The sequence below is a fragment of the Parus major genome, chromosome 2, assembly GCF_001522545.3.
Source record: "Parus major isolate Abel chromosome 2, Parus_major1.1, whole genome shotgun sequence".
Classification (NCBI taxonomy): Eukaryota; Metazoa; Chordata; class Aves; order Passeriformes; family Paridae; genus Parus; species Parus major.
This window is the reverse complement of record NC_031769.1, coordinates 124,840,216-124,866,551: the sequence shown is the minus strand read 5'-3', so window position 1 is coordinate 124,866,551 and position 26,336 is coordinate 124,840,216. Positions and strand designations below refer to the sequence as shown.

The following is a 26,336-nucleotide window of genomic DNA, read 5'->3' as shown; positions in this document are numbered from 1 at the left end:
AAAAAGCTACATTCGGTCACTAAACATCAGCTGCAAATACTAAATAGGAAGAATTCAATACAGCTGCCATTGGTACCACAAAGTATCCTCTAGTATGTGGCTGTTGATACATATGATCGCTCACTAAAAATTACTGGAATTTCAGGAAGAGAAAAAATGCCTGCAATTCTTTGTGATCATGTTGCCCAAGCAATTATTTATGTCTGAAGAAGAAGAAGTTGTTCACCTGCAGTACTCTGACCAAAATAGCAAGGTTATTTCTGTAATCAGATTAAGGGGATACTCAACACCCAGAAAAACACTTGACTGAAATTTATCTTTGCTTTTCAGTTCACATTTTGGTTAAATGTTTGTCATGGTTTAGGAATAGCATTCTCCAATTTAGTACTCCCAATAAAACTGTATGCTGGTCCCTCTCCCCCTTCAACTAGAGGCACAAAAGGCAATGATCTCAGCTTGAGATAAGAACAATTTACTGGAAACAAGGAGACAAGAAAATGAACACTTACAACAACATTGCTAATGACAGAGGGTATAAGAAAAGAAATTATTCACATGGAAAAACTCCCCAGTAATAAACAATACCAGACAGCTCCCTCTGCTAGATTTTCTCAACAGGAAGAAACACCTTTCTTCCTTGGATGAGACAGCCCCTTTATCCCACCCCCAGCAATGCCCAGAGGTGGTATGGAATAACATCCAGTCCTAGCCATGCCCCTCCCAGCTGCTGCAAAAATTAACCCTGTCCTGGCCAGAACCAATATTTATAGAAAGTTTGATCACTGAAAAATCCATTTGCAAAATGTGCATGTGAATTGATGCCAGTACTATTATAAAAACAATGTGTACTGAAAAATAGTGATTGGATTACTTTCATTTGTTTTCCATTCAGCATAACACATTCTTTGAGTTTAATGATCGTTTGGAAGCCATTATGGAAAAAGCATACATCTACAGGTATGTGCTGATAAAACTCAAGTAGCATGCAAAGCTTGGCACAGAGTGCATTTCAAGTGACTTCACGAGTTGTCATTTAAGCATTGGGTGGAATATGATACAGCTTTAACTGTTCATTTTAAAGGCTTTTTTAAAATATCTGTCTTTATGGTAATCATTAAAGTAATATATATAAGGCCTCACTTATGTATGAAATCTAGCTCACTTCAGCTGGCCTAGTTCAGGCAAAATGTTCACCAAACAGAGGCTTCTGAGAAAATTTAATTGATCAGAAGTTTCAGAAAGCTTCTTTGCTGAAAGAGCTAAAGGACACTTTCTTTAGGTTGCTAATAGCTGTTCCAAATCCTCAGTAGCTGTTTATTTGTACGTAATAGGAGTTATGAGCCTGAGCCTGTGTCAACATTTTTCTTCAAACATGCTCTCTCCATGAACCTGGCATATACAGAAACTTGATCCTTCACTGCACTGACTACAGTTGGAAGGAGAATCAATTCCACACAGTTCTCAAATAGTGATTGTAACTGTAGACTGCTGAACTGTGTTCTCACCTTCTCTACTGACAGAAAGAATTTTGGATACAGCTCAAGTAGACCATGGACATCACTATGGCAAGTTTCATAGGCCCCTCAGCTGTCAGTGATGCTGCCAAGGTGCTATGAACCCATCTGCTTTGTCACCATCATCATTATTGTCAATGTCATTAGGCCTAGTTTATCTTGGGTAATACCTACACCAACAGTTCCTTTTCCCTGTCCCAGTTTTGGGGCATGTATTGCTCCGGTCTGCTGGTGCTGCAGAAATATGTTGGTTACCATCTTACTCTATTTCGGAGATTATTGCACTTAAACAGTACACTTGATATTAATACATTCAAATGAGATATTTTATGGTATTATCATAATAATAAGTATATTATTATGGGATTTTAAAACAAGATAAATTTCAAAAAGAGGTTCAAATCTCTTTCATTTTTTTTCATGTACCTGTGAAATAAAGCAAAACTTAAAAGTTTGAAAATTCTACTGAAATATTTTTGAGATGCTGACCTTCACAAAACTTATTCTTATACTGCCCTCTCTTTTCACTCATGGAAGATTCCTTTTTGGTTTGATTTGGGTTTTCTGTTTTGTTGTAATTTTTTTTTAATTTTTTTTATTTTTCAATTCTTTCTGTTCAAGAGAGGAGTGAATTTCCACAAGATGAAGAAATTTCTTGTCAGTTTCTGAATCTCTCCCTTCTCTGGTTTCTAATTTCATTTTAAAAAATGGGCCTTCATCTGTTTATCATGTTTAACTTTTTCTACTATTGATGAGATTCAAAATTAATTGTTTTAAAATTAATTATTTTCCATATTATATCCTTTGCTTTTTGGATTCATAATTCAATGATTTTTCTGTATGTCCTATAATACTTGCTGTGAGTATTGGGAGATACAGTATATATAATATAGATAGTATATAATAATATAGACCATTCTGAATCAAGTAGTTTGTATGTAACAATACTGCTGTGTGTATGTGGATTTCAAAGAAATGGGAACAAATTTAAAACTCATTTTCACCCAAATAAAGTTTTCCAAGGGACAGATTCCCACTATTATCAAAATACGGAATGGGAGATGAATGTCCAAAGGACAAGTTGTAAAGGGGATGTGTATTCCTTCAAGCTAGATCGACTTTGAATGATATGATGTTCATTTACATGTCAAAAAACAGGAAAAGTGCTCATTCAGAAAGGCTGACACACAGAGCAAGATCTCACTGGTCCTGTAAAATGTATGCAGTGGAAAGACAGAGCCAGCTACTCTGCCCTGCCACAGAGGTTTTACCATCATATTGGTTAAGAACCACCACTGTGTGTTGTTGCTTGTGTCTTTGCTTCCTGGTCAAAGGCCCACTCATATTTCCAATTTAAATCACTTGCAGAATGTAAACTTCAGAATTTAAATATTACAAAGCTAATCTATTTTCTAATTCGCACTTCAGAAAGCACTGACTCCTGGTTTTGGTCATTGACAAATGGAGAACAGAGGTAGTTATACAGAAGGGTAATGGAGGAGCTAAAAAATCTTAAAAACCTCAGTCTTCTTGTGCAAACTACTGCATTTTATTTTAATGTGGCAATCTTGTTTTGGTCTGAGATTGGTATAGCCACACCTTCAGCAATAAGGCACCAATTAACTAGATCATATCAAACTAAGCTTCTACACAGCAATTACACAAAAGTGGGAGGATTTTCTTCTCAAATTAATTAGTTTGAGTTTGTATGAATAGAACTAGCATGAGTTACTTACATCTTCTCATTGTGATATATTCAACATGTGTCTGGAGAAATATAACAAAGCAAAGGTTTTCTGAATCTTCACTCAGACCTCAGGAGTCCATTTTCATGGATTCAAACTTGAACAGAAGACCTAGCACGGGCAATATTGCAACATTACTAGCTTACAACAGCTCTCTGCTGTTGTCTACAGCTTGCAATACTAAACAGAGCTGTCCTGGAAGCACACCAACTTTTAAACAGAGAAACAGCATTCATTTGTGAGCATCATAAAGAAGTAGAGTACATTTAGGTAGATTTATCTAATGGCATTGAGAGGCCAACGAGGGCACACAAAGGCACCTGAAGAAGCAGCAAAGGAGTGCTTAATGAAGTAACCACAGAGATATTAGCTCCCTTTAACTTTGTTTATAGACCAAACTTAGTTAGATCTTATTAAATTCCCATAAAACCACTTTCTCAGTTACTCTGCACTGCATGCTGCATTGAATTCTAGCTGTAGCAGATAAACTCATTAACTACCAGCCTGTGTTTAGGCAAGTCCTGCACTTTTCCTGCTTATTTATCCCCTGCTTGCATGAATATTTCAATAGAGATCTAAATCCAGGAGATCTTTCTTTTGATCCCCATGCACTGAACAGGGGATATACAATGAGATCATTATTGTATTAAACAGAAAGCTGCTTGGTGCTTAAGCAGTTCATCATTGGTATTCTTCAAAGAATTGGCCATAAGCATAAGAACTGGGATTAGGAATGATATAACTCCTGCTGTAGCAACTAAATCATACTATTTAGAGGGTCTACTGCAGGTTTATACTCTAGGTCTTGTAAAGCGGTTAATTTCTGACCTCAGACATTTCTTGGCTTTGGTTCACAAGTTTAGAGTCTATCTTGGATAGGATTTGGGAAACACATTATTTTTTACCCTATATCCTCATTAATATAGCTTCAAATTTCTGGAAATATTCATAGGCATTTAAAGAAGTGGACTATAAACTCCTCAGGGAACCATAATTTAAATATTACCCCTTGTCAAATAGGCTAGTGAAGATATTTATTTGACCTTGGACAGAAGTGAGAGATGGGAAACTGCCAGCTATTTTTTCATAAAATCAATACAGGTGGGGAACAACTTAGTGTGTGCTTAACATTAACACTGTTAATCCAAAAAAGTAATGGTTCTATATTTTTTTTAAAAAGGAAAAATTTAAGTTGTTTAACAGGAATCTGTTGACTTTTATAGGGTCATTCGAACAACTGGATACTTGCTGTTCATCTTGCACATTAATGCATGCCTGTATTATTGGGCTTCAGACTATGAAGGAATTGGCAGCACTAGATGGGTCTATGATGGCGAAGGAAACATGTAAGTCTTTTTCTTTTGCAAGAGATTTTTTTTTTTATTTTGTTCATTCCTGCCTCCCCATCCTTCTCCCATGCCACTACTTGCAGGGTATGCCCTTACTTTTTAAGTGCTTGAATAGCAAAGTTTTATCATCATGACTGCTGATCAGCAGCTTTCAATACTAACATATATTTGGAGGGCAGGTGCAGTGAATAATCAGTTCACCACTTCCAGCTTTTATAGGTTTATGAGTCAGTGCTAAGTGCTAACTTAATTAAACATTTAGAAAGCAACAAGGGTCATAAATTAAACTTGCTGGTTGTATATGCATATGGGAACTGTTAAAAGGATTGTATAGCAATCCCTCACAGGAAACACAGGGAGAATTTGGGAGATTTTTTGCTGCCACACAGCACCATGTCATTAAAAGTGCAACATTTTAGTCTCTCTACACCATGGTGATTGGTATGAAAAAATTCCACCAGCTCTCTCTGATCTTTTGAGAAGGTCATGCTTAAACATGTATCAGAGTGTCTTCAGCTGAAACAACTGGATTTTAGCACAATTTTCCACAAACTCCTTGTGACAGCACTGGTCAGGTGCCAGGTAAGGACCATTTACTAAGATGATGAAGTAAGATAAAAAAGCAAAGTCATAATATATTCTGTGTAGTTTTGTAAAGATGTATCCAGTAGGTTCAGCTGTATGAAAATTTATTTCTTCCAAAGGCCATAATATAGTTAAAGCCATAGAAGCTCAATTTGCTCTTTGATTACATTCCTTTCAAAAACACATATAGTATCCTACTCTGTCATAAATTGCCTTCTAAACAAATTTTCACCTTTCTCTTGGAGATGTGCTCCTCTTATTTGTAGTTTTGTCAAACTTCACAAGTTTGGTGTCAAGTCACTACCTTGAAGGATAAGAAAATAGGCTTTGAGAGCAACACACACTTTGTGCAAACCAGCACTGATATTTTATAAGTACGGTTATATTTTTTAATATCGGTTATGTCTTGAAAGAAAGACGTGTCAGAAGTTTCCACACACCGTTAAAATACACACCTTGAGTACTGCAGTCAGACATGTGCAAGCAGGGTCATGGTGCTTAGTGGACCACTAATGTAAGTAAAGTTACAGATGGGTGTTCATTTGCAGGATTGAGGTTTCCAGAAATCTGACAAGAAAAATGCAGAAGCAATTTCCATTATAGTTATTTTCTGTTAATGTGATTCTTGGAAATACTTGCCTCATACCCCAAAAAAATAAGGTATGTAAGAATAAGAAACCTGAAAACTCTGAACTAGAGAGTTTACTCAGTGTTCAGAAGAGGCAAGAAAGAATTGCCTGCGTTTCACAGAGAAAAATATTTCACACTTTTCTCAGAAAAACAATTGGTAGAAATTTACTGGCTTTACCACAGACAATGCAGTTGTACCCTAGCAGTGGCCAGGATTTTTAATATTTTGTGATACCTTTCCATGAGGAGACAGGAAAAAGTTCTCAAATGAAGTCGCACTGCAATCACATGGAATGTAGAGAAGATTTGTTTTATAAACATGATAATAAAATGATAATTCAAGTTCTGCATTAAACTGAGATTCTTAAATAAAATGCATGTTTTGATATCCAAATAGCCAAATACAAGAAAAACATTATCTGTTGGAATGAGTCCAGAGAAGGCCACTAAGTTGATCACAGGACTGGAGAACCTTTCCTACCTACCTTGGGATCGTACAGCCCAAAGTGAAGGCACTGGGGAGAACTTCTAGCACCTTCCAGTACCTAAAGGGGAGCCTACAAGAAGGCAGCACAGGGAATTTTTACAAGGGCATGCAGAGATAGAACAAGGGGGAATGGCTTTAAACTGAAAAAGGACACCTTTAAATTAGATATTAGGAAGAAATTCCTTACTATAAGGGTGGTAAGGCACTGTGACAGGTTGCCCAGAGAGACTGTGAAGACTCCCAATCCATGAAGGTGTTCAAGGCCAGGCTGGATGGGGCTCTGAGCAATCTGGTCTAGTGGAAGGTGTCCCTCCCCATTGTAGAGGTGTTGGAACTGAATAATCTTTAAGGTCTCTACCAACCCAAACCATTCAATGGTTCTATGATATATCCATCTAAACCTCATTAAGCCATTAATCCACTTCATCCTGACAATTGTTTAGTGAGTGTATGACTTTATTCTTTTGCCTGTATCTAACTCATACTGGAATATATAGTGCCATGAACATGGAACCCCAAAGAGTATTCTGCAATGAGCTGCATTTCATAAAGTACAGCTTTGTATCCCACTAACAGCAAATGCTGACTGTGTGGAACACTCGTGGCCTTTGAGAATTAGGCATGACAAATGTTTGAGGATTTTTTCACACACAGAGGCATCGTGTGAACATTAGTTATAACTGGAGATGTAAGTGAATTTAACCTTATCAGACAACATACTTCTAGGTATATTGACTCATTAAGAAAGCAGATATAAGAACAATTGATCAGGAAAGGTGGCTAGTACTGCAGCATATATTATGGCACAGCAGTGAATTTACAATCTGCTTTCACATAGCATTCGGGGTTGATAATATTTGAAGAAAAATCTGCCAGTAGTCTCACAAAGAATGGAAACATATTCAGAAGGAAGATTAGGGAAACATAGATACTTAGCTAATTTTAAAAAATGACTGTAAGTAGCTTGACAAGTAAACCAAAATTCTAGCTGTCTCAGATTACACCGACGCACAGAAAATGATCTGGCACTGATTTAGTGGCGTTATGTATTATTAATGCTTTATGTAGAATCCCTACCGTGTCCATAAAAGATTGCTAGTTATGGCCAAAACCAGTTCTTAAGAATGTCAGCACTCCTAGTTGTTTTTTTTTTAATTCTCAGGCTAAAAAGAATTAACAGACAGCAGTTTCCACTACAAGTTTGATTACATACATGCTCCTGAGCAGGCACACTAGCTGGTGAACTAAATCTATAGCTAACAGCTATACACAACACTCAAATCACAAGCAAAATTATCAAAATAGATCTTCTGCAAATTTCTGCAAGCTCTATTCTTTTCTGGCTCTTGTCCAGACTCTAAAGTGTTAGTGTCAGTCTATGATTTGAGTACTTTTGTACAGCAGCCTTCAGTCAAAGCCTTTGACTTGAGATGCAAAAGGCAGTCAACTTTACCTCCCTGCAACACACCCAAATTAGCTACACACAGTGTTTCCAGCATTAAAAGTGCACTCATGAGCTTGGGTTAGGTAAGACCTCAGTCTCTCCTGATGCAGAAGCACAGCATCACTAATGCAACACCAGAGTGTAGAGTTTATGCAGGGACAGTAGCAGATATTCAAAAAGGTTTCTTAAGTGGACAGTTTCAACTGTATGTGTTTATTTACAATGTAATTTAACTACCTAAGTAAAAGATCAATCTCCCTAATTACTGAGGAAAGTGGACAAATCTTTTTTCAGGGATTCAGTGTAATGTCATTGCTCTGAATTGTTCCAAAGAAGTACCTCTTTCATCACTGCTCACAGAGAAACTAAAACTAGGGAGCTGATATTCTCATGCAAACCCTCCAGGTCAGCAGTAAATTTAGGCAAAACGAATCATTTCATTTTGCTCACGGTATGCTTCTGCTGTTTACAAGTCATCCACAGGCAGTCTGCAAAATTATTTGGCAAATTTAAGACATCTATTTGCATCCCAATTATGTTTCTCTGTAGTCTGCCTTCCTGTTCTGGGCACAGACTTAGTGGATATCTGCAAGTCCCAGAAAACGGTTGCTGTACGTGTCTAGAACAAATCAACTCCTTTGGTATGCATTGCCCAATGCACAGTGAGACTGGCAAATCTTGAAATGTGTCCCATGGGTATCAGCTGTGCATTGCTCTTGCAATAGGTCTGATGTGTCACGATCACAGTGCTTGCTATGCAAAGACAGTTTTGTGCCTCCAGACAAGCTGTGAAAGCACAGCCCAACTCATATGTCAGACTTTCAGACCTGCTACCCACAGCCATACTTTTTTAAGTAAAAGTTTTATCGTTCGCTCCACTGTGTCTGAGATCATCAGACCCACAGACACCTGATGAACACGTCACTCTAGAGGAGGGACCAAGAAGGAAGTCATTGGTTTACAAAGACTGCAGCTTTACTCTGCTTAAACCCATCCTGGCTGTAAACTAAGAGTCAAACGTGATAGTCCTGAAACCATGCTTCCCTGAGCTGAAATGAATATGTAAATACCACCTCAAGAGCTGAGAGACACATGCACAAAGACTTGATTTACCTGTACTAACCAAAACCATGAAAGATTAGCGTATTCTGAAGTGGACTTTCCTTCAAAAGATATTTCTACTGATGGAATATTACATCTTATTTGCATTCTAAATGTTTTCATACTTAGTATTTTTTTTTAAGGAAAAATCTAGTAGTTTGATTGCCTGAAGGATAAACATACTGTCATGATGTGCAGAGGAAAAAATCCCTTTCTTGTCTCATGACTGTTGTTTACTCTAACAGTAATTTTATAGCAGGCTGGTAAACTGTATAGTGAACAGTGATAGTTCCCAGACACATGCTGGTAGGAAGCAGAGCTGCTAATACTTTTGAAATACAAGTTCTTTTTTCCTGGCTTTCCTTAAACATAATTTACAATCTCATTTCCCCCCTTCTTAGGGAAGAAGAAAGCTACTCTGTATTTCAACTGTGCAACTTTCATTTCAGATTAAAATAAAAACAAAAATGCATAAATGTAGAAAACCTGTTCCAAGGAGATAGAGAACATCATGTGCCTTGCCAATAGAAACTTTCTTTTGAAGTATGAAAGTATGAAGTTTGAAATCACAGTATATTAACTAAACCTTAATAAATGGTTCGAAGAGACTAAAAAAACCCAAAAAAACTCACATTTTGGACATACAACACTGCAAAGAAGAATGTGACCCCTAAATTCCTCTGAGGAGCTGCTTTCATTCTTTGTAGACATTCCCAGAATAAAGATTATAATGTCTATTATGGTGGAGTTTACAGACTTGGCACACAGAGCCATTGGGGGTGAGGGAATCACTTAATTACTTTTTGTTTCCTAAAGTAAGTATCACAAAAGTAATGTTAATTTCTTTACTTTTATATTACCCAATTATATATGTTTCAAGCACCACAGCATTCTCAGTTATGGCAAACCAATATGATATCATGATATTAATATGCTTTACATAATTCCCCTCAGCCAAGCTAAAAGCATCCTTTAATGCTTAAATCTGTAATTCTTCCAAAACAGACCTGAATCCTTTTCATATCATTTGTTTATGCTACAGAAGTCTAAGTAAAAGCTGCCTCTTATGTACACTTTGCTGGAAATACGCATATGTGATTTTTTTTATCCCAAGTGAAAATATTATTGTGGCATAATACAGCAGTTCATTTTGCATCCCTAACAAGGAAAAACGGTAAGATGGAAAACATGCCATGAATTTTTTATTTAAGGACTGAATGAAAATGGCCAGTTCTGATTGTTAACATCTAAAACTAGAAAACTATCAGAAAGTGATCATTGCATTTTATTAATCTGAAACCAAGAAAAAAGGGACTTTGTAATGAAAAGTAGATATCAATTGCTTGGTAAAGCCTTACATTTTGGGTGAAAACTTGAAAACACTTTCAAATGATTTAAGAAAAAACAAACCTCTGGAATTGGTTGTTTTTGTGAGTTTATTTTCTCATCTTTACACAAAACCAACCCTCCAGTTGTATTATTACGTGAACCTCTTATTAGAGCGGAGTTCATGTCTTAAAAAGAGAGGAGTCTGAAATACCTCATGTCTGCAAGCAGACCAGGTGGCCTCAGGTTCAGAGCAGGCATGAGAAGACTCATGCAAGACTTTCTACTTCAAAACAAACTTCTCTCCAAAAATATTTCTTCTGTGTCTTATGTTTGGGGGCAGGAGTTGTCTGGGTTTTTTTTAATTATTATTTAAAATGCAATAAAATTCAACACACATAAGGAATAATCATTGCTTCAGAAGCAGTAGTCACAGCTGAAGTAATAGAAAATCCCACTTTATAATTAAGGGAGATGAAGTTCCACTCCCAGTCTTCAGCAAAGCTGAAGTCTGATTGTATAGAAATTTAGGAAGTCACATTGTAATTAATAGCAGGCTTTTAAAAATATACCTAAACCAATTACTTGTTTGCTCAGAAAAGAAGGAAATTATAGCATTTTCACAACAATGATTTGAACTACTTATTCCTCACCACAATGCTGCATTGCTTGTGGTACCATGTTCTAGAATGAAAATTAAACCAGAATTTTTGAGATGCCAAGGCACTTTTTTAAAAGCATTCTGTTCAGGTTCTTTATTGCTTTCATGAGCTTGTGTTATCATACTAGTAGAAATACACTACTTGAACACAAAAGGCTCTGTAGTGAAAAAGGCAAGAAAGAGCTTGTTAAGGTGACAGAAGGAGTTGTGGAGACTAGCAGCTAGGAGATGTTAATAGAGGAGTCAACCTTTCAGTGCTGAATTAGTGAAGTGGTTTGGAGGAACTGGATTATCACACACATTGTGGAAATATGTCATTTTTTTGACATAAACCAGTACAGCCAATGAAGGATGCTCAGAAGCAGAGTGGGGGGAAAGACCAGCACAGCAAAAGGAATAAAAGTGAACAAAAGAAGAACAATATTACATTTTTCATTCCCACTATAAGGCTTTGCACTGGTGTCATCAAATGAAAGTCATGAAGGGGACCTTCAAGTGTTTGAGCATCTATTATGCTGCTACAGAGAGACTCTGGAAAGCCTCTAACACTTTTACACTGCTTTTGACCATCTTCACTAGTAGTATTCTAACATGGTAATGTCCATCTTGGCAATTTTGTACACAAGCCTTCTTTAATGCTACCTAGAGCTACTAGAGAATAGTAAATTGGAGCTGAATTTCCCATACATTCTTATTTTGCTATCCATGAAAACACTCAGCTCAACTTGACCAATGTAACTTTGAATTTAACTATAACTATACGAATTTATCAATTCATAAACTTCTCATAACCATTTATAAAATGCTGAAAGTCTTTTGGACTGAAAAGCATCACTGAAAGGCCCAGTTCAGGTAGGCATATGCTTAACTTCAAACCTATAAGAAGCTGCATTCTAACAAAAATGCTGTTTGTATTCACAGGTACCTGAGGTGTTACTACTGGGCAGTTCGTAGTTTAATCACCATCGGTGGCCTTGCAGAACCACAAACACTGTTTGAGATAGTGTTTCAACTGCTGAATTATTTCATGGGCGTCTTTGTCTTCTCCAGCTTAATTGGCCAGGTACATAAAAAAATCAGTAACAAGTTATATTCAAATTATTGTAATGTAGTGGTGATACATTCATTTTAATGGAGTTTAGTTCTAGGAAAAATGTTAGTTTCTGTCCTTTATTTCAATGTCAAATATACTTATTTTTCTGATAAATACACATATTTAATCAGTTGCCTGTCTTGCAGCTCTTTTGCACACAAGCTGTTTAAAAGCCAAGACTGTGCAGGACATCGATGACTTTTGAAACTATGTATAGTTCCTTTTTTTCCTTACAGCAAGGAGACAAATCATTCACATTATACTGTTAAATCTGAAATAAAAATTGTAACTGTTGAATAAGTCATGCTTAGTACTACTACCAATAGGATTCTGTTAATGGAAATCCCATTATTTTTGTCAAACTAGAACTGATCTATTCTCACAAATTACAATATATTTGTCAATCTGAAAACTGGTTTCTATTTATCTTGGTTCCCATTTGGCAAGAGGGAAAAAAAAAGCCCATAGCACAGCAAATAAGTTATATTTTCAAATGAATATTATTTAAATATTTCTAGTTTGTAACTATTAAACTGGGCTTTAGATCACAGGTTTTAAAACACATTGCCTACAGAAAAAAAAATTCTGAGGTTTCTGAGTGAGGCTGTGTCTTATCAATTTCTGTAGAAACCATTCCAGACTTTTTGATTTGTCCATCCCTGTTATAAATTATTTTTTTAAAAAAGAAACAAAATTAAAACTGAAATTTAATTCTTATTTTGAATACAACGTTTGAAAAGTTCAATCAAGCAGTTAGATATTGCATATGTCTCTTGTTCTTTGGAACTGCAAGAAGGGGCAACCATCACACGACTCTTCCTTATAGGAATTAAATTCCCTCCATAAACCAGAAGTACCAAAAATAAAACAAAGCATACATAAAAAGTATTTCTTCTGGAAAACTATTCAAGTCAAGTATATATAATTAAACTTCAGAGTTTGTGTATTTATAATTTTTGCCTAAATTTTATGACTATTAAAGAAAGCCTCATTTCCCCAAGAAGATTCTGCAGATCACTTTTTGTAACCAGCGTAGTCATTTGCAGTCTCAAACTTTAAATCTTAGCACACAAACTGCTTCATTGCATTTTGTTTGTTATAACTCCTGTTTACAAAGTTAACTTAAAATTACTGAGTTATTCCCACATCAGGACACCTGCCTAAAAATTGTTATTCCCATTGCAATCAATTACAACTCCGCAATAAAGAGCAAAATTCAGCCCATGGCACACTAATCCCTGGAAGCTGCCATATGAAGCCATTTCACTAAAATCACATCTGAATACTTACTCTTTTGAAGAAGCAATATCTATGAACATTAACTCATCCACTTCCTAAAGAACTGAATCACATTTGAGTAGAAATGTTAAATGATGTTCCTGTGCTAATAGCTTTAAGGTCACATTTCAGCTCTCAGAGGTTAGAACTGATCTCTTAACTACTTAAAAAGTGGCACAATCTTTGTTCCAGTGGTGTCAGATGATGTAATTACTGCAATTCAGCCCTGTTTGCTTCGCTTCTGATTTTCATTCTGTGCCAAATGCAGAGTAGCCTTACTATGGATTTTTAAGAAAAGTAGTATTTATAATTTTCATCCATGTCCAGAAATACAAGAGAGAAGAATAAGGTAAAACCCAGAAACAATTCCTCTAAAATCATGTTTCACTTTCCAAGATAATCAGATTAAAACTGCAATGTTTCTGAAAAAGCAGATGAAACACCTATTTAAAACATGCAGCCAAATGCACAATTAGTCCATGATTTTGCAAAAAGTATTTCATTATTTTTATATGTTGCTGACAAGATACTAAAATCAAGACTATTTTTTTCTGAAATGTGTAGTAACAACAGTTGATGTTTGCAGATGAGAGACGTAATCGGAGCAGCAACAGCAGGACAGAACTACTTTCGGTCCTGTGTGGACAACACTGTCTCCTATATGAACACTTATTCTATTCCAAAATTGGTGCAAAATCGTGTTCGAACTTGGTATGAATACACATGGGACTCTCAAGGAATGCTGGGTGAGGATTTTCAGTTCCAGTTGCTTAGCATGTCTGAGTGAGAGTGGTTGTAGAGATACAGATAGAGGGTGAAATTCACATTTCTCCTTTTCTGAATTGCATGTGGGAAGTGAGAGGAGGCCGCTCAACTTACTTTGGAAAAGAAAGACACTACAAAGCGATATGATTCTTACTACTTTACAAATTATATTCATTAATATTTTTGTTTTTATATGTATAATGTTTTGATAATAATTTTAGACAAGATTTATTAAGCACCTTAGTAAAAGCATATTAGCTGACTCCTCACTTGAACTCATAAGTGTTAGAATAACTCCATTAAGTTATTTATACTAATTTTTGTGGACATTCTTTAAATTGTCTTTTTTTTTTCTTTTTTTCAGATGAATCAGAATTATTGGAGCAGATGCCAACCAAAATGCAATTAGCTGTTGCAATTGATGTGAACTTTGCCATTGTCAACAAAGTGGACTTATTCAAAGCAAGTAGTTTTACAGGAGAATGCAGAAATATGTGGTATTCCATACAGAAACCTTGTTCAGTGCATCTTGCACTTAAGTGAATGTTTTGTAGTATGAAAGGCAAAACAAGTCAAAGAAATGTCTCAGTGAATGGAGACATCAGAACAAACCCAAGTGCCTGCATTTGGATTTTTTTTGTGTCAAGGCAGTGATCTTTAAAGAAAGCAAATGAGATTAAAACCAAGTCCTGTTATGATGACATCCTGTAGCTGATGGTATGGTCAGACTGTGAGTGACTTCAGAGTATAACTAATCTCAAGGGTCAGACAGAGAATAATCTAATTTTTGACACAGTCCACTCTGCTGTAGCCACGCAGGTCTGCCTGAGAGATCACCCATGGTATGTGTTCTGTCAATGTAACATTGGTGTAGAGAAAGCTGCATCATAGCTTTTGTGCAAAGGAGCTTTCTCTTTACTTGCCCTGGTAGTTTTACAGAGCTACAATTTCAATGTATACTTAAAATTAGATTTCTGGAACAAAAGCAAGGAGACCTTGAGTTTTTAGAAGTACTCATAGAAAATCTTGTTAGGATATTTGCAAGAAATCACATGATATACCTGTATAAAAATTACATGGCTGTACATTTTCTTCTACATGTGCTGAAGACATGAAATTACAGATTCCTATGAGAATTTGACAGGATCTGTTGTTTTCACCTCGATCAGTTAAAAAAAAAAAAATCCATAAAATGCCCATAAAAGACAGATAAAGCTCTGAACATAACACTAACTGAGCTTCCTCAGAAAATCTAGATCTACAGAAACTCACTTTATAAAAAAATGAAAATATGTTTAACCCACAGAGGACTTCATAAGTATTTGAAATAACAACTCTTTCAGTCCTTTCTTAGCTTTAATAGCTGATCTTTATGATGTTTGCATTCCACTTATGGAATTCCCATGTCATTCCTGTATTGTTGGATTTTGAGGCACTAATAATCACTTTTAATACTGAATTAGCAGAGTGATCAACTCTATTTTTACAGGGCTGTGATACCCAGATGATATATGACATGCTGCTAAGGTTGAAATCCATTGTATATTTACCTGGTGACTTTGTCTGCAAAAAGGTGAGCATTCTTGTCTAATTCAAATAAGAATTATATTATGTATTTTAGAAAAAGAGTTCAAATATCGGTCAATAATGTCCTTTAAATAAAATTAATCCTGACTGAATTAGAAACATAAAAGTAATTAAGCTACTCTGTGGAATAACAACAAATATGCTCTCAAATTTCAATCTAGAACAAGGCAATATGGATTTTATTACTTATATTACCAACCATGAAATTATAGTAATATGGGAAAGTATTTAATGTAAATATGGCTTATCTAATGATATCTCATGCAATTTTAATACTTAAAATGGATCAAACCTAATGTTTCTATATTTCTACACATACAAACCCAGCCTACAGATCTCAGTCTATCATGCTTTGTCTGTGCTTTATTTGTGTACTTAGACACGCTTAGGCAGAATTATCTAAGAATGTAGAAAATACACTGCATCCCATAAAGCTCTTTCCACCAGGAACTGGAACCTTCACTCACAGCTCTGAGCCATCTCTAGGTTTCCAGCTGAATGCTGTCACACTGTCTCTCAGCAAAGATGTCTATCTCATCACAGCATTTTGGCTTAAACCTGGCCAGACAAGTAGTTCACAGGTAAATAGCTCAGCTTCTGACCAGCGAGCCCAAGTCTCTTTCCAGAAGGCATGTAAACACAGGACAAAGTTACAATTAAAGCTTGGAGAGAAGAATAGTAATTATACTACTATATATACTATAATTTATACTACTACTGTTCTGGCAAGAGACCCACAGGTCCCACCACTGACACAAGTAACCATCAGAACCCCTTAACTTGTCTTTAGCAGTCCTGGTCCAACATGTTCACTAAGGTCCTGCTCCCTCCAAGGGTTAAGCATACAATCCTCCTCCAGAGTGCTGGGCTAGCTCCACTGACTCCACTGTGTAGAAGTTAAACATTTGTGAATACACCAAAGGATCAAGAGTGTCCCTTCAAAACCAATCCCAAAATTGCTGTTGGCTAAGAAGGGTAGAAGAGTAGTTTGGTGTGTTTGCTTATACAATACACAGCATAAAGGGATCTTAGACTAAAGCTGGGACTCTGACACAACAAAGAACAGCAAGATTTAATGTCCTGACACTGCAGTCTGAAGCAAACAGGTATTAATAAAGACAGGTTATAAGAAATTGAAATATCAACATTTTATAGCTTGATTCAGAGTTAAAATGCCTCTCATTTGTATAAGTCTGCTACCAACAGCCATAGCAATCTTTTTAATGCTGCAACATGTAGTGTGGAATGTTGGAACCACCTTCCCCTGGATGTATGTTGGTCTCACCCTACTTCACCAAGGAGGTGCTGCATGCAAGCTTGGAGGAACAAGTGAAGAGATGGGAAGTGAAAGTCCCTAAATTTTCAGTCCTGGCTCTGTTGCTGCTGCTTTTTCACTTTTAAAAATAAATTGCTGCTTTGCCTCATAATAGTGGTACACCCTCTGATCATGAGAGAGTAGAAATGTAGTTAAAGAAGAACATGTAATATTATTCTAGCAACAAAAAACACTGCTAAAACATGGGTTCTTTATGTGTTCCTATGCCCAGGGAGAGATTGGCAGAGAAATGTACATCATCAAACAGGGTGAAGTTCAAGTCCTTGGAGGCCCTGATGGTACCAAAGTCCTGGTTACACTAAGAGCAGGAGCTGTATTTGGGGAGATCAGGTAGGTCCATCACTATTTTTAATACTTTTCTTTAGAACTTGTCAAATAATCAGTTGTTGTTTAACTTCTCTGTGGTAAGCATGACAGCTATCAGGAGGTGACAGGCTAGAAAGTGGGTAGGATCAACAAAGAGAACACTGAGCAAGAAGATGCATGTAAGTGAAGGAAAATCTAAGTGAAGCATCAGTGATTAATAGGGTAAGATCTGCGACCAGTGTTTTGATCAATGCACATAGAGATATAGAGACAAATTTCTTCTTTAGCATTTTAAAGATTTACCACATCTCCCTGTTATGCTGTCTGCAATACAGGAGGACCAAAGGCAATTTATTGTCTGTATAATAAGACTAGGTGCCCTTAAACAGCAGCTAGAAAATATGAAAATTAATTTCCAACAGAATAGATACAAAAATCTAAAATAGCAACTAAAAATAGTTCATTTAAGAGCTGATTAAATTGCTGAAAAATCAGACAGCCCGGTTTGAAAAAGTATTAGCATACAAGACAAGAAAAAAGTGGATAGACCAGATTTTTTTGTCTGAATTTATCTGGATGAGAATTTTTTTCTGGTGGCTACAAATGGTTTTTATATTCTGCATGTACTTTCTATGCAAAATCCATTAACTCTTATGTGCTATGTTCCCTGGTTAGCCAATCAAGAGCTAGTTTTTAGGCACTTCACTCCCCTGCTGGGGCTGGTCCAAGGAAAAGTAATAAAATAAATGTGCTGCTCCAAGTGATAAACTGAATCCTTGATTTCTTCCAGCTTCCTTCCTGTTATTGTTAATGCCCTTGCTGGTAGCTTTAATCTGCCTTTTGAAAAACAATAATCAGCTCTGTGCCAGGTTTGCGTTCATCCTCTTGTTGTGTCTCCCTTTGTAGCAGGAGAAACATTCCTGTTTATCCAGAGATGTGCATACAGAACTTGCTTAGACCTCAAGCATCTGATATATCTCATAGTTACAGAACTTGTTCATTAAGTGGGAAAGTGAAATTATATCAGCTCTTTGAGAAGGTTATTTGGAAGGTATTTCTCTGAGTGACAATATAATTACCTGAGCAAAGCCTTCAACCAAAAGACTATATTATGAGTTATGCAGAAAGACTGAGAATGAACTCACCAATAAGGGCTGAATAATGAGAAGGCAGAAGGAAAAGATAAAGTAGGCCCCATATGTAACACACACATGGTTTTCAATTATTTATTAGTCTGGTATTTGAAGTGAGAACTTTGTATTTTAAACTGAGAAATGATAACTGTTAGTTTCAAAACAAGGAAGGGAATTTTTCACTTTTGATCTAACACAGGTAAGTGCTTGTTTCCATGTGAGAACCACACAATGACCTTTAAGGATTCATTTCCCAGTACGTGTTACTCTTTACATAATTGCCAATATGACCAGCAAAACCCTCAGCAATGCTATAACACTAACACTTCTAGTCTTGTTTTATTCATAACTGACCTACTGCAGCAGCAAACCCATTCAGACACGTGTAATTTGCATATAAAATGTCAGGCAGTGGATAAACTCAAGGAGAAAAACCACAGCAACTAGCAGACATGACACATCAAGTGCATCAGTGGAGATATGCTCTTCCTAGTGGCAAGGTGCTAGAAAATAATGAGTTTGTATTGTGCCTTTATATATAAATTTTGTCAAGGTCTTCTGAATAGAGTTTATCAGAGGAAAATGGAAAAAATACTCTTTAATGGATTACATACTACTTTTTTTTAGGACATCCAAGTTTTCCTCTTACTTCATAATGGTTATAACCTGACCTCAGGCTGATTTCCTTCTGATTTCCAATCCAAGATTTGTTTGGAGAAATATGTCAGCTTCCTTCTGAGTGTTTTAGGTACATGATTTATAAGATGCTTGCTATTTAATCTCACTCTGTTCAAAATGCTCGTCAATGATGCTTAAAAGTCTCCAGGAGCAAAGGAATTCAAGAAAATAAAAACTGTTTATTTCTAAAAAATTCCCTGGATTATATTAGAAAGCCAATGCAAGAGTAACAATCAAACATGTCCCTTGCCAATTTCATCCTTGAAAATTATTACAGAAAGAGATTAAGTAATAGGAGTTCCAATTAACATTTTATCCTCATTGCAACTTTCCTGTATAAATAATATCAGTTTGGGGAAGTAAAATAATTTCAGAACCAGAAGTGAACAGATTGTTGCCTTAATGAGAGCCCGTCAGCAAAGACAATTCAGAGCAAGGGAAATTCAGTTATAACAATATTTCAGTAGCCCAGAGAAAGTTATACTTGAAGCCAGATGTCCTCATTCATCCATTTACTGATATTTCACTAGAGCTATTTCCTATCAGAAAATGTTAATTATGGAAAAACTAAAACATTTCTCCATTTTATGTAAATTTTTGACAGGAAGACCTCTAAATGCGTGATCTTGGCTTCAGCTTTCAGCTGTTTTGTAATTTTAAACTTTATATAAAAAAATCCAAACTACAGGGACTATTTAGTTTTGTGAAAGATGACATTTTCCAGTACTTTGGTCTAGGATTTCCCTCAGAGTAGTAGCTGCTGCTTTTCCATGGGCTCTGCCCTTTGGAGTTTGACATCCTTCTCAAACAAGATGCAGACCAATTTCCCATTCCTGACTTACCAGTTCTCCTCATATGCACATAGGTGCCCAGCTGAGCCACCACAACCTTGCATGTTCATCTGATAACACAGGCCATTCCCCAATTTCTATTTATAGCAACTTCCTACAGAGTTCAGCTACAAAAACAGAAGATAAGCTGAGTCATTACTTTGACAAATTTATAGCTTGAAATTGAATTTGCTAGCATAAGAATTCTAAGGTTATCGACTTCTACTAATATTACAGCATTTCAGGCTCACAACTGGAGTAAAAAATATTAGGTAAAAAGCAAATTTTGTGATTAATATAGATGTTACATTACAAGAACTGCAAGGGAAATGTATGTTTTAAAAAAATTGGTCATATAACACTTCATACACTAACCAAACCAGACTGAATGCTGAAATACATAACACTGTCCTTAGTCAAATACGATTCTGTTCAAGCAAAGACTGCCTTACTTGTAAAATTCACCTCACATCATCACCATAATGAAAAATCTGATCTCTTTAGTCCTCATCTACCTTGATAAAATGAGCTTTCTGTTAGGAAGGCCTAAAAATGATTGTTCAATGACTTGTTGAGAAGTGATTCATCAGAGCTCAAAAGGTGTTTGCAATTTTCTTTAGCAGCTTTTCCTATTGCACAAAGAGTTTTATTCTACCTGACGAATCGTATAGAATTGTTTAAAAAGAAGGCAATAAACTGCATTTTCAGCTTCAGTTCATGTATTGATTGCTGTCTTGAGTTGCAGAAAAACACTCTGTGGGCAAGTAAAACTAGCCTTGCACACACATTTACAGAGGTCTCCTACTGTCCTTTATAAATTAAATATATTATCTATATTATTCAATATTTAGAAATATGTTTTATAAATATATTTAATATTAAAACAAATATTTATATATTCTGGATTATTACCTCAGATGGGTATTACTTCCTATTTACTGGAGCCCCAAACATATTTTATTAATAACTTTTAAATTTAGCTAATACTAAATGTTCTCTAAAAATGTTAATTCACTGGGAAATCTTGAAAGGACAAATTTTGGGGTAGATATTGAACACAGTGACAGAGCCATTTTAGTACTAAGAGCAAAATGCAAATTCTCTTACCAGCAGAGCTGAGAAGTGAAGTATCTTCAATTGCTTAGTGCAAGATGAACAATTTATTTTTATTTGTACATCTAATTTTTTCTTAGATATCCTCCCTCTGGCCAACTGCTGCTAGCTAAACTGGTCTAATGCCTTACCTTCAAAACAAAATAGCCTTCTTTTTCTGGCAGACACATTTGTAACTGCCAGCCTGAAAGACCTTCCTAAACGGTATCATTCAACTTGCCAACATTTAAACATGAGATGTGCTATGTGACAAAACTGAAAACTAGAACCCCACAGAAGTTATTCACTCAGAAAGAAAATCCTTGGGGGAGAATAATTCATTCACTGTAAATAATTCTGCTCTACTACTGATACAAATAATTTCCAGCAATAAAACAGAGGAAATGCCAAGTTCACATGAGAAGTAAAATAAGTGCAGTCTGAGCTGTGGATATCTCTGTCTCTATGCAGAAAAACTTTTCACAGTCCTTAGCATCTACACATGCCTGACCAAGAGCGGCAGTTTGCCTTCCTGAGAAGGAATTTCTAATCCCATCTGCAGAGGGCCTTCACAGAACTTTGGATAGGACAGCCAGCTCCCTAAGTGAGATTTACAATGATTGAAATGGAGAGCCACCAGCAAAGAGGTTCCTCAGTAAGGCAAGTAACGCTCTGATTTATGGTGTTTATTTTCATTCCAGCCTACTAGCTGCAGGTGGAGGAAATCGAAGGACTGCCAATGTGGTGGCTCATGGTTTTGCCAACCTTTTCATTCTGGACAAGAAAACACTCAATGAAATCTTGGTGAACTATCCTGACTCAGAAAAACTTCTCATGAAGAAAGCAAAGTATGTCCTAATAACAGTTTTTAAATCATATAATTTAGCTGCAGGATGGACAGTTATGACTTCTAGACGATTTGCATTTCTTTCTTGGAATGGTATCAGTTGTAAACACATTTGGTGTTAGAGGTCAGATTTGCCTGGTAGTTTCTAGTTGAAAGCATGAGGTCCTGGAAGGAATCCCAAGGGTTGTGAAAAAGTGGTAAGTAGAATGAAATCCTGAATGTAGTTGCCCTTAGCATTATTTTTAAGGTAGGAAAAAAAAAAAAAAAGAAAAAAAGAAAAAAGAGATAAGGCTACATATCAGGACACACATCATCAAGAAAGAAACTGCAGGACAGATATCAGTTAAGGAATAGGTTTTCAAAGATGCAAGAAAACACTTGCAATTAATTCTACCGAGAAATGCTTCAATGCATCCGCAGACTTATATGCATTTCCAAAATCTTAAGCAGAAGGTAGGTGTCACTAAAGGACACAAAAATTATTCACACAAACACTTTTCAATGTTAGAACAGGAAAGAACCAACATTTATTCTCTGACTCCAATATTTATAGATTCTCAACAATGACCAGGGATTGGATAATTAAGCCACCACCTTCCCAAACACACTGGTCATGCGAAACGTCAATGAAAAGACATTTCTTAGAAGGAATGTGATAAACAACCTATGTTTATAGAACTTTCATGGGAAAGTAACTAAAACTATGAAAACATTATCAGAAGGCTTTAGTTTTCAGGGTGACAGGTAGGAATAGATTTAAAGTAAGGCCTAACAAGATGGAGCTACACAGATTAGATACCCATGCATTTTGTTCAAAAGCATTCCGAAATGGGATTTCAAACCAATACTGCTTTTCACCTTCCTTTGGTTGTAGCTTGCTAGGATCACCACTTTCACAGCTTTCAAAGGGCAAAGTATTGTCAGATTTTGTCATAAAATTATGACAAAATTAGTACCTTGCTGCCTTGTAAAAGGTCCAAATATTTGAAACAGTTTGTCATTAGTAGTATACTTCAGCACCCCTATTGATCTCAACTGTTGACTTGAACTGCTCTCAAAGGTTGGAAGGCTGGTCCCAGACTTGAAATTCCCCCAGAGAAGACTAAGCATAGCACAGGAGAGACATTTTGTTTCTTGGAAGTGCTAGCAAATGGCTGCCTTCATAGTGTTGTAACAGCCCTAGTAGTCAAATAACAATATCTTGAGAATCATGATGCCCCTGAGGAACAAGGAAACCAGACACAGAATGGCTGACTGCTCAATTTTCAAAACCAGCATTAACAGATAGAAAAGGGGAACAAATGCAAAGACCAATTATCCCCAGCATCAGTCATTACTGACTTTTCTCCAGCTTCTATCTAAACAGTAGTATGACCCTGTTATTCCTGTCTCTCTGTCCCAGGCTGCCTCTCCCACTTTCTTGCCTGTATTAGGCATATTCTGCCCATCCATTAAATTCTGCTTCCTCCAGACAGCCTTTCTCAGCCATGGAGCTTAATCATCCACCTTTTGTATCTGCACTCTCATTTGAATTCAAAGGCCTCTCTAGATACCAGAGTGAAAACGGGATATCCTGTTTAATTTTAAAGATATACAGTACCTGCCCTGTGCAGGAGGCTGTGTATTTTGCTTACCAGTCTAGGCATCCACAAATTCTGCCAAAACTAGGCACAAAGAGGAAATCTGTGCACTGTTTTCATAAAGTTTATGGTTCTGTTCAGTTTTGGAATCAAGTTACCAGTTGCTCTGCCCTGGAAGGTTTACGTTAGAGTTCTTTGTGATCATCTGACACCTTTAAAGGGCTCCTTGAAATAAACTGGATTTATTCAAACAAGAAATTTGTTCTATTATCACCTGCCCAACAACAACCCCCATATGTCTTTTGCATAATAAAGCCATGCAAACTGCTGAAGTATACTTTTTTAATTTATGGCAATGAAATTAAAAAAAAAAAAAAACCAAAAAAAAACCAACTTCACTTCTGAAATTCCCAAAGTACAAGATGCTGGAGAAAATTATAGTATTATGAGATTTACTGTACTTCAGACTAAGAATATAGTCCTCACTCATAACAAGCCTTAAGTCAGGGCTTTTGTAAGGAGAGAAAAGCAGCCTTGAAAACTGCACAGTAATCTAACAGTAATCTAGCATGGGAACTCTTTGCTTTTTTTGGTCCCATCTATCTCAGATCTTTCATCTGATCTTTACCCTTGTTATTCATTCTCAGTTCTTGTCATTATGGCTGCAAATCAGTACAGCTACAGAACAGTGTGAAAATCTAGTCTGCCACAAGATTGGCAGTAGTGTTTACATTATCAAGGTTTCTTCCTCTACTGCAGAGGACCAGAAATAAGCACCACTATCTAACCTGACCTATGAGAGATGAGCCATGCTGAAAGTTGGTTTGGTAAAGTATTTCCTCCACAAGTGCCAACTGGAGTCCCAGTGGAGCACTAAATGCTCTCTGAATTTGCATTCAAAAGGCCACATAAGAGATTTCCACCTCAGGCATGGGGCACCCATCCCCCTCCACACCTCTTCTTTCCTAATAAAACTCTTTAATCTGTTTTGTGACACCTTAATTTGAGCCAGTCCTTGTTTATACTCCAGGATATAGGTAAGCAACTCCAAATTTGAAGTTTCCTCCATCTCTACCAGAGCCTAGGGCAAAACCTTTATTGTTTCAAATTTTGCTCTTGTCATTTCACCTGGGAACCAAGTAAGAGCCACCAGATTTTCATGCATACATGTGGTAGTTCAGCTTTGCAGGAACTTTGCTCAGTTTCCCAGCACTGCAGTGTGTTCTTATCCCCTTCTTTCCAGGGTGCTGCTGAAGCAGAAAGGGAAGCCTGCTCCAGGACCACCAGTGCCACAACCACGGGGCTTGGCCAGTCTCTTTGGGCAGAAACAGGAAACTCCAAAATTGTTTAAAGCAATGCTTGGAGGAAAAGGGAAAGAAGGCCTTGCTAAGCTGCTGCAGCTGAAGAAACAACAAGAAACTCAGGTAAAGCCACAGAAAATAGAGTAGAATCTACTGAGAGGGCTTGGGCAAACAGAGTAGATGAAAATCTAGCCTTGCTGCAATCAACAGCAAAAACTCCCAGTAGCTGAGACTTTTCCTAATCTCTGTAAACACTAATTCTAAAATTTGGCTCAATCTTTCTAAGCCTGGACTTTAAGCAGACCAGAGAAAACAAAAGCAAGGAAAAAAAGCAAGCAAACAAAAAACCTCTAAAAAGTAAGGATAAATGGATTTTACAAAGGCCTCAAGGGCATCTGATCTTCTAATTTTATGTAAACAACAGTAAATACAGAAATACCCAAACACAGTAATCTGATCCAGCTGACTCGGGCACATGGCGAACTTTCCAATTCAGTGTCAGCTCTCAGGTTGTTAAAAATCCAGAAGACAAAATATAAAGTGCAGCCCACACAGCTAAAACTGATTAAATCTCAAATATCTTGCACTTATGAGAAAACCATTGAAACTGATGAAAAATAATTCCCACATTATACTCTGTTCTGAGAAATGTCAATGTTAATAAGAACCTGGTCACTGCTACGTATTTACCAAAAGTTGGCAGAATTCTTTTCTTTATAGCTGAAATAGCTGTAATTATGTTTATGTTAAATAAAGAACTTTGCACTTTGCTCAAGCAAATGACTGCAACAATTAGATTGGAGCAGAAATACAGTTCATTTTAGTGTGTACTTGTGAACTTATTAGCAAATAGGCTTGGCCAAGGAATGGGGGCAGTGTGAAGTATGTCAAGGTTTATGTAGCACTCTTTCTTTCTCCACTAGCATAAGTACATAAAGGCAAGATGTAAGGAAGGGTTCCATGCCCCACACTGGGTCTGTTTCATCCTTCTGTATTAGTAAGAAGCAGATATTATGAGTATCCACAAGTGTTTCCTAGATTTTATACTGATATTCTGATTCTGCAATTGCATTTTTCATTTAGAAACCAATTTTCAGCATCTGAATAGAAATTTACATGGGTTGCATATCATTAATACAGTTGTCATGCTGTGCCTTTCCATGGCATGTACAGAATAGAACTATTTCCTGAATTTATTCTGCAGTATTGAAAAACATTAAACTTCTTGTTTCTAGGAAACTAAAGCTGAAACAGAGACCAAGCCTAAAGAAGAGGAGAAGAAACCTGTGGAACCTGCAGCCCCTTCTGCACCCCCTGCTCAAAAGGAAAAGCCCAAGACAGATGCTAAGCCTGCAGCTATACAGAGAGCAACCAGTAAGGAGTCTCTGATCATCAGTATGACACCATCCCCCAGAGCAGGAGAAGGAGAGATCCTTAAAGTTGAAATTAAAGAGAAAGAGAAGAAATAGAGGGTGCTTTGGGGTGTTGTTCCATCTATTTGTCTTGCTATATTCAGAGGACTGGCCAGACTTTGCTTTTGGGTATAGAATATAAAAGTAGAGACAACGCATGAGAAAAATCTACTCCAGCTCCTCGTCTTCTTGCCCTCCTCTCCTGACACAACTGCATAAATTATTTATATTCTTAACGTTGACACTGAAGAGAGAA

The 26,336-nt window shown here is 36.6% G+C and overlaps 1 protein-coding gene across 1 annotated transcript in view; it reads left to right on the top strand.

Moving 5' to 3' along the window:
* Positions 1-26,137, top strand: part of CNGB3 (cyclic nucleotide gated channel subunit beta 3) — a 58,586-nt gene extending 32,449 nt beyond the window's left edge. The window contains exons 8-17 of the mRNA XM_033519461.1: positions 893-957; positions 4,483-4,605; positions 11,764-11,905; positions 13,800-13,959; positions 14,343-14,444; positions 16,013-16,146; positions 17,113-17,231; positions 21,642-21,788; positions 24,611-24,791; positions 25,904-26,137. Coding sequence (XP_033375352.1) covers positions 893-957; positions 4,483-4,605; positions 11,764-11,905; positions 13,800-13,959; positions 14,343-14,444; positions 16,013-16,146; positions 17,113-17,231; positions 21,642-21,788; positions 24,611-24,791; positions 25,904-26,137 — 1,407 coding nt within the window. The remainder of the gene's footprint in view (positions 1-892; positions 958-4,482; positions 4,606-11,763; positions 11,906-13,799; positions 13,960-14,342; positions 14,445-16,012; positions 16,147-17,112; positions 17,232-21,641; positions 21,789-24,610; positions 24,792-25,903) is intronic.
* The last annotated feature ends 199 nt before the right edge of the window (positions 26,138-26,336 follow it).